At 41.7% G+C, this 12,889-nt stretch overlaps 1 protein-coding gene and 1 long non-coding RNA gene across 4 annotated transcripts; one reads left to right on the forward strand and one right to left on the reverse strand.

The window, feature by feature from the left end:
- Positions 1–459: 459 nt before the first annotated feature.
- On the reverse strand, positions 460–6,759 carry LOC113114790 (NXPE family member 3-like). Of its 3 annotated transcripts, none has more exons than XM_026281809.1 (8): positions 6,642–6,759; positions 4,162–4,232; positions 2,470–2,901; positions 1,938–2,353; positions 1,771–1,844; positions 1,375–1,578; positions 954–1,291; positions 460–860 (listed from the first exon to the last, which is right to left on the reverse strand). In XM_026281809.1, exons 1-8 carry the CDS (start codon positions 6,742–6,744, stop codon positions 666–668), a joined length of 1,833 nt encoding a protein of 610 aa, XP_026137594.1. In that variant the 5' UTR covers positions 6,745–6,759; the 3' UTR covers positions 460–665. The 3 variants fall into 3 exon arrangements, with proteins under 3 accessions (XP_026137594.1, XP_026137595.1, XP_026137596.1); XM_026281810.1 differs by lacking the exon at positions 6,642–6,759 and adding an exon at positions 5,438–5,646; XM_026281811.1 differs by lacking the exons at positions 4,162–4,232; positions 6,642–6,759 and adding an exon at positions 5,438–5,574.
- LOC113114791 (uncharacterized) lies at positions 5,738–8,729 on the forward strand. Its single transcript, XR_003293785.1, has 2 exons — positions 5,738–5,824; positions 8,449–8,729. It is a non-coding gene; the product is annotated as an uncharacterized LOC113114791 (long non-coding RNA).
- The last annotated feature ends 4,160 nt before the right edge of the window (positions 8,730–12,889 follow it).

Here is a 12,889-nt window from a genome sequence, read left to right on the forward strand (position 1 = left end):
CGACATAAAGTGGAACTTAGTCATTTTCCAAAACCGCTAAGCAAATATATACAGTTTCAGTACATACACATAGCATACCGCCTTTGCAGATTCTGCTCGTTCAATTTCAGCCTCTGGATCTGTGTCACAGCTTCCACATGCTCTCAACTCAAAAGCCTACTGGCGCTCGTGATTCTTTAGCTCCGCCCACAAGTCACGCCTCTAGGCGCTCGTGTTTTTCCGGGAAAAATCGGTACAGACTATCTTTCTCTTATTAATATAATAAAAATAAAGACTTTTTGGAGTTATGAAGGATGCAGTACTACTCTATAGGTACTCAAGATTAACAGGATATTGAGTGAAAACGAGCATTTCACCCCCCCTTTAAAATATCCACTTAATCTTTAATTTTTGGCATTCTTTGTGATAGAAATGCTAGACTCTATAATTTTTTCAACAAAAACGTGGACATCACAACCCTTACAAAAACTAATCCTTGGTTTTATTGAAGTAAAAATTTATAAAATCAAACAGACAACTTTAGTAGTGCAATCATAGCCATAGGCAACTGTCTAGCTACAACTGTAATTTTTAAATAAAATTTAATTACAATTGAGTTATTTACTCTTATATTTTACTAAAGTTCTATTTTGACCCCTATGGTAGCCCTAGTAAAATCTTTTAAATTAATTCTTGCAAATAAAAGAGAGTAAAATGTCAATCTCATTTTTGATGATGACAGGGCCTGGATGGATGTCTTCTTTGTTGTAGTGACAGGCTGTCATTTGCCACACATCCAAAATATAAACACCAACATCCTGAAAAGCCCACCGCAGAATTCTGTCCAACTGTAGAGAATACCAGTCACTGCCGAAAATATCCTATTATAAAGACAGAGGAACCCAACGTCAACCCTGAACCTGCCATCACTGTGTTGTCCTTGTATGTGAACATATGATACAGTATAAGCTTACCTTATAGCCAGTGTTGACAGTCTTGATTATAACAGTAGTGTCAGGGGCCCGCTGTAACAATGCTAGAACAGCTTTGCGGATCCTCAACACTCTCTGGGTGAAGAACTCCAGAGGGTACGTGGTGAAATGGGGCCCCAGATTGAATATAATGACCGTGTGGGGTCCTCCTGCCAGGTCATCGATCTCATTACTGATGTAGTGCAGATTAGCAATTGCTGTTTTCATACAGCGCAGAGGAACACCGTGAGCCCTCCAGTGTAAGTCAATGTTGTTCTCCACATCCACTGCTAGGAGCGGCCCTGACTGATATTGGACATGCAGGTTCATCTGCTTCAGCGCTGAAAAATATGATTCCATTTATTGCACATATATAAAACAATTTAATATGTATATATAAACAATAAGCAGCTATTTATCTCACTTGGTACTTCTTTCACAAAGAACTCAAACCACTGCCTCAAAGTCGAGTCTCCCATCATGTAGATGTGTTTGTCTCTCAGGCACTCTGTTGTCGTTTGGGTTGTAAAATGTCTTGTGCTACAGACAAAAGACGTCCACACATCATTCAGGTAAAACCCGGCTGGGACTGGAGTGTGTAAACCAGGACGACATTTTTCTGTTATGTCTGCAGGACGAGTAAAGAGAAACAGTAAGTTGTGTAAAAAAGTTTGCCCAAAATGTATTTAAACTGTTTATTTTAAATTGCGGTGTCAAATTATTAATTACTTTTTTGTGTATGTGTGTGTTTGCAACACATTTCTCAGCATCTCTGCATGTCTGTACTGTACTATTCTGGGTTAAATATTAACCAACATACCATTAGTATCATTCTGATGATGAAAAATTTTGATGATGCTCTTATCTCCATTGATACCTTTATTAGTTTGTGTCCTGCCAAGAGAACATGTTTGTCTGTCATACTGCCTTACATCAATGCATTAAATAAATAAAATATAAATTCAATCAAGAATACTTTAATCTCACATAAGCATCTTGTCATTATTAGTCAAATGGTTTTTATAACCACCCATAGAGTGGTACACAAGGGCACTGCATGGCAGTGATTTGGGTCTCTGACAGCGCCATGTTTCTCCAGTACGGGGATCTTTGTATTCACAGCAACAGTCTCCTGTTCCCGTTCTCTCTAGTCCATTCTTGTCCCACTTCACATTACACTTCATCGTTTCACTCAACCTGGTCTTATTTGGTCCTGGTCCCTCATAATATCCATTAAAGTACACTCTATCAGAGTTAGTATCTCTGTGACGCTTCAGGACCTGCACAGCTTCACTGGAGTGAATGAGACGCACAGCCACCTGAGCCTCACCGACCCACGGCAGGAAGAAACGCACAGAGTACGAGCCGTTGAGCAGGTCCCGCACCTCCCCAAACACACTGGCCTGTGACAGAGGGACATTCTCAATACAATTCTCTCTCTCACTCTCTCTGATCCAGGTGCAGAGTTTAAATACAACAGATTAGTAGTTCCAGTAAAATAACATTTACAGTCACTGACCTTAGTTTTAGACCAGAACAGCTTGGCTTGAAAAAAGTCGCCTCCATAACTTTTAGACTTATTATCAAAATCCTTTGCATGCACTAAAACTAAAAGTTCCTCTCCAATTTGGTAGCTGTCTTTCAGGTTCGCTATGATGAATGTGGTGTGAGCTGGACTAGTACTCATGGACACATTTGTGATTGATCTGTCTGGCTCTGCCCATTTAACAGCCTGCTGTAACCTGGAGTAGGAATCTGAACTGATTCCTAATTCAGAATAAAAAGAATTTATTGGTGACTGAGATTGAGATTTATAAGTTACTGAGACTTCTGAATTGACTGCTGCAGGAGAGCTGGAGTTTGAAGAGTCATGGCGCTCTGCACAGTGCTGAGACAAAAAGCTGGGCGGAGGGCTTTTCTTTCTTTCATTTCCCATATAAGACCATATAACCTACAAATACAAAATAGTCAGTTATTTTCCTGTTTTTTTACTGTTATTAAACATTCAGCCTTCATTTGATTCTAAAACAAATTTTGATAGGGCAGTTTGGAAGGAATCTGTTTTTTAGACAAATCATATCTAATCATTCAAGTTCAAGTCTGCTTTACTGTCAATTTCCATATGTACAGTACATACATACAGAGAATCGAAATTGCGTTACTCTCAGATCCCGGGTGCATACAGATAACCTTAACATTAAAGCCTAAAAAATCTAGATCAAATATAAAATGTAGATACAACTATACAATAACGTAATGTAAAAAAAAAAGGCATATAATAAAATTAAAAATAAAGTTAAATAAAGAAGCACAAGGCAAATGACAGATAAAGTGCAAATCAATGAAGTGAACAACAGTGCAGATAAAAGATTTTTAGTGCAAAAAAAATCCCTTATTAAGAATATCTTATTAAGTCTAATTAAAGTGACAAGTGACAAAGGGCTCAAGAGCAGTTATTTTATTTCAGAGACCTGCATGCATTTTTCAATATAAAAGCTCACTGATCAAAATGTTTTCTATGACTGTGGGGTGGACCTGAACATCACAGACATAAGCTTTAACCCCATACAACCATTTACAGTATAAACACTCAACTCTATAGTTTAATTAAAAGACAATAAAACTTGCATTACATTTTTTATTTGTATAAAAAAATGGTTAATTTGAACCTTGTATTAATATTACTAGAGAACTGAAACAGTATTAAATGTGATTAAAATGATAAGAGAAATAAAACTTATCTGCATAGTAATAATAACACATATTAATATAACTTATTAAATGCATGTAATAATAAAAAGAGTTTAACTTTGTTTATTCTGTAAGAAATGGGGCTGTCAAATTAACTCATTCATTGTGCTATTAATATTTAATGCAGCATCCATTTTTTTCCCCTGACATCCCTTTGTCTTGCATTACAGGCACGCTGTCTGAGAAGCACCTCTCTGTTAATCATGGCTCACTTAAAATCATAGAACTATGAGTGAGGGCTGGTATTTATTTAAGTCACTTTAAGCAATAATGTAAACCTAAATGTACAAAGTACAATGCATAATAAATACCAAGCAAATTGTAAAGGATCTCAGACAAACAAATAATTTGGCCTTATGATGTGTGCAGGAAAATGCATAGCCTTAGGACCAAAATAGCAGTAAATTTGATTTAGGAAACACCTAACAACAGCCACAAAATGATCTTTTCATGAACTCACCAGAAAACACATAACTATCAGTAGACACAACCCAGTAAAAAGCTTCCGTAACCACGATCTTTCCCTGTGAACTGTAAAAGCAATAGCAAGTTACCATATTTTTATTTATTTTTTATTTTTAGTGACCATTCCGTTTTAAAACAGCTTGGAATGATATTAAAAAGAAAATAGACAAAAACATTTATACAAACTGTATATATATATATATATATATTGTGTTTTATTTATTTCAGTCGGTAAAGCTAGCCAGTATGTGTTCTGCACGTCAATACTGGTGTCAAGGGTCAAGTACCTTTTAAACAAAATTGTTTTCTTATAATAATTTGGATAATGTTATTTGAAAAAAACAGGATAAAACCCAAATAATCCAGTGACAATTTACAGTAACTGCAATTTTGTCTGTATATCTTAATATTTGTATTAGCCTACTACTACCAGAGGAAAGACATGTTATTCTGTAATTTCTGTTGTTCTGTCATTTCAGTTTTTATTAAACTTAAATTTAAAAAGAAAATATGAAAATGTAATAATTTTTGGCTAAAATAAAGGACAAAATATGTTTGCACTAACATATTAACAAGGTCGTAGTCAGGTATCTTAATAAAAATAAGAGTAATAGAAAAAAAAATCTAGCTTATATTGTAGCGTTTCTTTTGACCCACCTGTGTGTTACTTTCGTCCCAACCAACAGGGTCGAAAGTAACAACGTGCACGTGCAACTTATGTTCAAAGTTAAATTATACTGAAGTCTTTCTACATTTCTACAAAGTTCCACCTGGTATTGTTAGACCACACTTCTGAGTTACTGGCCACAGAAGAAATATATATCTGTCTACAACATTATCTTTTAAAATAGTTGTTCTGAAAAACTGTACTTTCGCCCCTGCTCTCCCCCAAAGGGACAAAGATGGGTGAAATATGCAGTAAGATAACCCTAAAATAGTATTTTAGATTGATGGAATTTTAAAAACATAGTAATGAGAATGATATCACGTTCTGTAAAGTATATCCAGATCTCATTAAAATGTAGAAAATGTTATTCATTTCCTGTGTTAACATATTGGCTTTAGCGTCATCACATGCTATACTTACTAAATATGTTCATCTAAATATGTTTAAATAAATGTCTAAATATGTTACAGTTTAAAGGTAAATGCATTGTTCCCATGCACTAGTCTTACTCTGTTTATATAAAAGTAGGCTAAATTAACATTTTCTGTGCATTAAAGTGTTTAGCAAACCATTTAATAAGATGAAGAAGCATTCATAAACTTACAGTTTTGTTCCCGAGCTTCAAAGTCCGACTTTTTTAGGTTATGTTTTTGAAAGCATGAAATTAAATCCATTTGGTGCTTTTTGTTTCTAATTTTGTGTGTATTCTGTTCAGCCTGTCTTCGTACATTTGGACTTGTCTACAAGATTTGTACATTTGTTTTATGCTCTCTCTCTCTCTTCTTCTTCTTTTTATTTCCTGTTGTGGCAGTCCAACCTTTTGGGGTACACGTAAGCTGTAGCCTAGCCTACTGGATCATGAAATAATGGGTTAAACTTGTTTACGAAACTGAAGACTTGCCTCATCGGCTCTTATAATAAACGGACAACGGACCATTTTATTACGTTTTCGAAGTGAAACGTCAATCAGAAGCGAATAGCCTACTTTACAGTAGGTTATGTGTTTTGAAGCATCTATTGCGTATTTATCAATACAAATTATTATATTAATATACGCACTCGTAAATCTAAGATTTAACAACCAGGAAGAAAATACTTGTGCGAATTTATATTCATTAGATTAGGCTATTTCAAATGAAAACTTCTGCCATCTGACAACTGAAACTGATACAGCTTTATATTTGCAATCTATAAAACAAGGGCATACAAGAAGGTTAGTGTCTAGTAGCCTACAGCCTTGGACGAACATTTTATGGTCCTACGCCTCCCACAGACGATATAAATAGCCTACATATAGACCTCTTAAGTTATTGATTCCTTTCGCGATGTGAGGAGACTTTCAATCAGAATTACAAAAATATGTGGTAGTACAGGTCCTAGCGCGATATTTAAGACTGAAAAGTCCAAGAAAGAAGAATTGAATTAATCACATTACTAATATTAATACAGATGGCATAAAATAATTTATAAAAGTGTTAGATTGTTGTTTTCTTTTCTTGTTGCCTTTGCTCCAAACAGCTGTTCTCCCTGCTGTGTTTTGTTAGAAACAAGAAGTCTTGTAAATCACATGACCATGTTGTTTTTTTTTTAATTTCCTTCATTTTTTTTTCTTTCTCAGTGTCAAAGCCCGATTTTGTTATGGTGGCCAATAGCCCTTGTACTTTGAGTTAGTAGTAGGTTGGTGATGTTAATAAGTCGAATTACTAACAACTTTTTACAAATTATTATTATTATTATTTTATCCTTTCAGTGTTTATGCTGTTAATGCACTTATTGTTTTTTGTTTGCGTGTTTAATCGATCACTTACGGCACGGATGCTGAGAGCAGTCAAAATGCATGCAAAGAATCCAAGTATAGGCAAGTATAGGTCTCTGGAGAAAAGTAATGGGAGTTACCAGATCAGGGTACATGATTGGCTGACGTCATAGTGATGTTAGGTTTAGGGGTGGGGTTAGGTAAGGGGGATCATTTTGATTGCATGATTTAGAAACCCAGCAGTTTTAAAACATGTTTCCATTATACTTTTGCTTGTTTTAACTTGAATTAGTTATTTTTAGTTTCTAAATACATCAATTTTGTATATATATGCGTAGCACTTCCACTCTGTCCCATATTCTAACATTCATAACACATGTGTCCCATATTCTAACATTCATCACATGTTCCTTTATAGCTTAGCTCATTCTTTCAATTGATATGTATTCAGAGTGACACTTACTATCACTGTCTTCATTTTTATGAATTTCACTGTATAGCTTTGGAGAAAACTAAAAGCAAAAGCACCCCATATACAACAAAATGCGTCCTAGCACTTGCACTGTCCCAGTTTCCAACACTAATAAAAAGTGTTCCTTTATACTATAGGTTAGCTATAGTATTGAGAGGTTAGAGGTTAGCTTGTTAGTATTCAGAGTTATCCAGACTATCACTGTGTTCATTTTCAAGTCATTTTAGTTTTGGAGAAAACTAAAAACAAAAATCATGCAAAACAAAATTTGTCCTATCACTTGCACAGTGTCCCATTTTGCAACACTCATAAGAAGTGTCCATTTATAGATTAGCTATAGTATTGAGGTTAAAGGTTAAAGGTTAGCTGTTAGTATTCAGGGTGACACAGATTATCACTGTATTCATTTTCAAGTCATTTTAAAATAATTTTTTTGAAGCAAAATCACCCAACACATCAAACTCCATTGTTGCACTGATTCTTTTTTGATTGAAATAGAAAGTCAGAGGCAACAAAATGTTTGATAAAACATTTGACCATTTTTTTCTTTTTCTGAGGTTCTAGTGGAGTCCTTATTTATAGATGAATGGAAGCTATAAGTATTTTTACTGTTGTTAACTTTATGTTCTGCCAAAATATTTGGGGATTATTTGAATTAGTAGAGACTGTGCATTTATTTAGCAGCTGCTTAAAGCAGATCTAGTCAGAACTTAAGTCATTAACATTTTTACATATTAGTACTTACAAAGCACATATTCTGCATGACCATATTTCCTAATCTTACCCATTACCTAATCATAACAAGTAATTACAACTGAATACTAATAAGCAGCAAATTAGGAGTTTATTGAGGGAAAAGTGGTAGTTAATGGTTTGTTAGGCCATTTGACCGCCATGTCCAACAACCAATCATAGTTCATTTCATTCATCATATTTCGCGGCATGGAAATGTCACCACAATGACAGACCGGTGTGTAAAACTCTCAGACGTATTCGAAAGATTCTATGCCGCAAACTTTAAATATTTCACATACTTTTGAAAATCCACAGTTTTGTTGATCCTGATAAGCGCTGTTCATCACAGTTGTAAACACGACGGCTTTCTACTTTCTACACATCGGCTTTCTGAGGTGGTTTGGCGCCACGGTATCTTTGTTTCCAGGCAGAACATTAAAGAACGTGACACACACGTCTCGCAGAAATCCTGTAGAATTCAACCAATCCAATAACAACTTCGACATTCCTGAAGTGTTTCCACTTTTGTGTCCCATATGCATCAGATGTTTAGCCAACAGTTCGTGAGCATGATATCTGAGGCTGAGACTAATGGTCTGTTAACAGCAAGAATTGGACCATAAGATAAAGAGTGACCTTATTATCTTTGCAGGTATTTGCTGAGGGGAGAGACCAGGAGGTCATTCGTAGTGATATAAAGATGACAGCCATTGCAACAAAACCTGAGGATCACAGCTATCTTAGTTTGGAACTGGAGCATCAGTTCCTATACAGCTTGAAGAGGCCTTGAAAGTCATATTATGGGACATTACACCTAAGGATGCAAAAAAACAACAACTTTTATTTACTTTATGGCAAGAACGCTACATTTCTCTAAAGCAACTTATGATTGCAAGTTTCGTTGTTTCCAATAAAGTTCAATGGAACGTACCACCATAGCTACAATGCTTTTGGAAAACACACTCTAGCTCTGATGCTTTTTTTCTTCTTTTGGTATGTTTTTACCAGAAAGCTGTACTGTGCTTTATGTTCAATCTAATGTCTTCAAAATAATTATTTCCTCTACTTGTTTGGAGTAAGGGAAAAATTGTGCAGGTGGGAAGAGTGCCCAGAATTGAAATCACAACAGTCAATGTGAACATCAACTTGGACATGGTGCCTTCTTTTCGCCTGATCACCTATTATTTTACAGGCTCTTCGTCAAAAGAAAGAATAGTGGCTGACTCTGGTGGGTCGATGTGAAAGATATCTGCAAAGGCATGGATATATATATATATATATATATATATATATATATATATATATATATATATATATATAAATTGTTGGGGAAGGCCCATCAGGAGCCATTGTTCGCTCAACATCAGGACCCAAACTAGAAGACTTCCTTAAAACTAAGGAAAGCACACAAACACCCTGCAAGCCTAAAAAGGGCAAGAGAAACAAGAGACAGGAAATGACCGAACTACCGGAAGAACCTGCATGCACCATACAGGCGCCAGACCTGCAACCAGAGTCAGAACAAAGAAATGAAGACGGAGGAGCTGACCCTAACGTAATGGAAATGATACAGGCTCTACAGAAGCAGCTGGAAGACTTGACTACTTCACCCGAAAAACAGAAGAAGGAGTAGAGTATAAGAAGGAGGCACAACCAAGCAGAAATCGCTCTTCTCACAACCAACGTGGCTCACACCAGCAGTTGAGACACTGTGAAAGCTTTTCGCATTATATCTTTGACTTTGATAGTTTAAACAACTAAAGTAATTGATTGCTATTTTGCAGTATTTGCTTAGAATATTTTGTATGAGGATTTAAATTGTTTTAATAAAAATTATTATCATTTAAATTCGTCTCACGAGACTCCTTTCGAGGACAAGGCCTCATCCACTTCAAGGTCAAGGTAATTATCTTTATATTATTCCTAGTAAAATCAGGTAGACAATTTGTGTGATATTATACCGTAACAGTATCTGACTGAGCTAATTACTCACAGAGTTACAAGAGAGGATAGGACTAAGTGGATCCTTAGGGATCATCTGCTAGTTACCTGTTAGTGGCAGTTCCATCCTAGAGCACAATCTCTCACAATATATATATATATTGTGGCGGGGTGAGGAACTACACGACAACCGATGGACAGAGAAAGTCCCCGAAGGGTGGATTTATTAAATTAACTGTGCTCTGGGTGAAGGCGGTGCTCTCCGTAGCGCTTCAAGTCCCTCGTGCTCGCTGTGTCCTGAGTGGTGGATCCCGTGCTGTGCTCTCCTTGGTGGGGCTGACGGTCACACGCTGCTCTCTGAAACAGAGGAGGTAAGGGTTAGCGTCTTTGTTGGGAGACATTCCTCCCCACTCTGCCTTCCTCCTCTGCCTAAGTAGGCGCCGCTTGATGAGCTGCAGGTGCGGCCGCTCAGCCCGTGATGAGCTAGTGCCGGTGATTCCAGTGTGTTGCCAGGGCGACGCTGACGAGCGCTCGGGACGCATGTCACACTCCCCCCCCCTAAGCGTCGACCTGCGCCTGCGGGACAATGGGGAGATATGGGGAGGGTGGGGAGTGGGGCCTGACAGACCTGCGAAAGCTGCCCCTATCCTGGAGAGGCCGTCCGCGTTGGCGTTGGCCGTCCCCGCCCGATGTTGTATGGTGAAGTGGAAGTCCTGGAGCGCAAGGAACCAGCGGGTTACCCTGGGGTTGGTGTCCTTTGCGCGGGCCATCCACTGCAGTGGCGCATGGTCTGTCAGCAGGGTGAACCGGCATCCGAGGAGGTAATAGCGGAGCTCCAGGACTGCCCACTTGATGGCCAGTGCTTCCTTCTCCACGGCGGCATACCGTTGTTCGGTCGGGGTCAGCTTCCGGCTAATAAAGATCACCGGATCACCAGGCTGTCTTAGGCTTGGCATCCTTAGACAGGGGGACTTGCCAATACCCTTTGGTGAGGTCGAGAGTCGATATGAACCGGGCCCTTCCTAGTCGATCCAGGAGCTCATCGACGCGGGGCATGGGATAGCCATCGAATTCAGAGACCTCATTTAGGCGGCGGAAGTCGTTACAGAACCTTAGGGTGCCGTCGGGCTTCGGGACCATTACGATGGGGCTGGACCAAGGGCTCCGCGAGGGCTCAATTACCCCCAACTTCAACATCTCCTCTACCTCTGTCTCAATTGCGTGTCGCCGAGCCTCCGGGACACGATAGGGCCGCTGCCGGACGATAACTCCTGGTGGTGTTCGGACTTTGTGCTGGATGACGGTCGTCCGCCCTGGCAGAGGGGAGAACACATCCGAGAACTGACCGACCAGGTGCTGCAGTTCCGTCTTCTGGGCTGCGGAGAGATGGGGATCCATGTCCACAACCACGGGAGAGGTGGCGGCGAGGGCCGAGAGCTGGGGCCCGGTCCCCACCCAGCGCTTCAACAGGTTTATATGATAGAGCTGCTCTTCCCTTCGGCGACCGGGTTGGCGCACTTTTTAGGTGACGGGTCCCACCCGTTCGGTGACCGTATATAGGCCCTGCCAGCGGGCCAGGAACTTACAGGCTGAGGTGGGGACCAGTACCATGACGTGATCTCCCGGCTGGAACTCCCGGGGTTGGGCAGCCCGATTGAAGAGGCGCTGCTGGTCTTGCTGGGCCTTGGTCAGATGCTCCCGGACCAATGGCATGACCCTGTCGATCCGCTCTCTCATGGCCTTGATGTGCTCGAGGGTGGTCCGACATACCGCAGGCTGTTGTTCCCAGGCTTCCCGGGCGACATCTAGGAGCCCTCGGGGTTGGCGGCCGAAGAGGAGCTCGAAGGGCGTGAAGCCGGTGGATGCCTGGGGCACCTCCCGGACCCCGAACAGCACATACGGGATCATCTGGTCCCAGTCGCGTCGGTCCTCTGCCACGACACGCCGCAGCATCTGTTTAAGGGTCTGGTTAAAGCGTTCCACTAGCCCATCGGTTTGTGGATGGTACACGCTGGTCCGGATCTGTCGGACTTTGAGGAGTTTGCAGAGGTCAGCCATGATCCGGGACATGAAAGGGGTGCCCTGGTCGGTCAGGATCTCCGCTGGTAGGCCAACCCGACTACTCAGTAGGAAGAGCTCATGTCCGATGTTCTTGGCGGTGGCCTTGCGGAGGGGAATGGCCTCTGGGTAGCGGGTGGCATAATCCACGATAACCAGGATATGTTCATGCCCCCGGGCGGACTTCGGCAGCGGCCCCACCAGGTCCATCCCGATGCGCTCGAAGGGCACCTCAATGATCGGCAGCGGGATCAGCGGGCTAGGGGGAGGAGTATGAGGCGAGGTCCGTTGGCACGTCGGGCACGCTTGGCAGTACCGTTTGACATCTGCCTCCAGTCCTGGCCAGTGGAAGCGGTCCCGGATCCGTTGCACAGTGTTTTGGGCGCCGAGGGGACCACCCTTCGGGGAAAAGGCGGCGCTCGCTCCCCTATCTCCCGGTGTTGGGCGGCCTCCGCCAGCTCAATGGCCTCCACGAGCCCGTCGAGATCGGTGGGGTTCCTCATGCCAGCCGCCTGCCTCAACGCGCGGGGAAGGGCGCGGAGGAGTCAGTCGATCACCACACGCTCAGCTACCTGGTGTGCGGAGGGACCCCCGGTCAACAGCCAATGTTGGGCCAACCGGGATAGTTCGGCCGCCTGGGCGCGAGCGGGCTTTCGAGCTCGATATTCCCAGTCATGGAACTGCTGCGCCGCACAGATTGGGGAAAGGCCTACTCGGCTCAGGATCTCCTTTTTCACCTCTCCATAGTTCTGGCTTCTCTCGGCCGTCATGGTGAAATACGCCCGCTGCGCTTCCCCGGTCAGCAGCGGCGCGAGGAGTCGGGCCCACTCGTCCTCTGGCCACGCCTCCCGGACTGCGGTGGCCTCAAACATCCGAAGGTACATCTCCACGTCGTCATGCGACGTCATTCGTGGCATCAGCTGGACGGCTTGGACACGGGGGTCAGGCAGCGGCGTGCGGTGGGCGGCGAGCTCACGTTCGGCGTCTCCTTGACGTGAGGCCATGTGCTCCACTATCTGTTGCTGGCGGATGCTCACCTCGGTGAGGTGTTTTAGCAGTTCTTCCATGCCGGGGGAGGAGCGGCCGCCTGTGGA

Source organism: Carassius auratus, chromosome 15 (assembly GCF_003368295.1).
Source record: "Carassius auratus strain Wakin chromosome 15, ASM336829v1, whole genome shotgun sequence".
In the NCBI taxonomy this organism is placed as follows: domain Eukaryota; kingdom Metazoa; phylum Chordata; class Actinopteri; order Cypriniformes; family Cyprinidae; genus Carassius; species Carassius auratus.

What these genes read in the sequence shown, in the direction of transcription:
- LOC113114790 (XM_026281809.1), bottom strand. Translation starts at nt 6,744, where the DNA reads ATGTACCCTGATCTGGTAACTCCCATTACTTTTCTCCAGAGACCTATA. An exon ending in TGATAGTTATGTGTTTTCTG is followed by an intron (nt 2,902 to 4,161) that starts GTGAGTTCATGA and finishes TTGTATTTGTAG; the next exon opens with GTTATATGGTCTTATATGGG. An exon ending in AATAATGACAAGATGCTTAT is followed by an intron (nt 1,845 to 1,937) that starts GTGAGATTAAAG and finishes TTCTCTTGGCAG; the next exon opens with GACACAAACTAATAAAGGTA.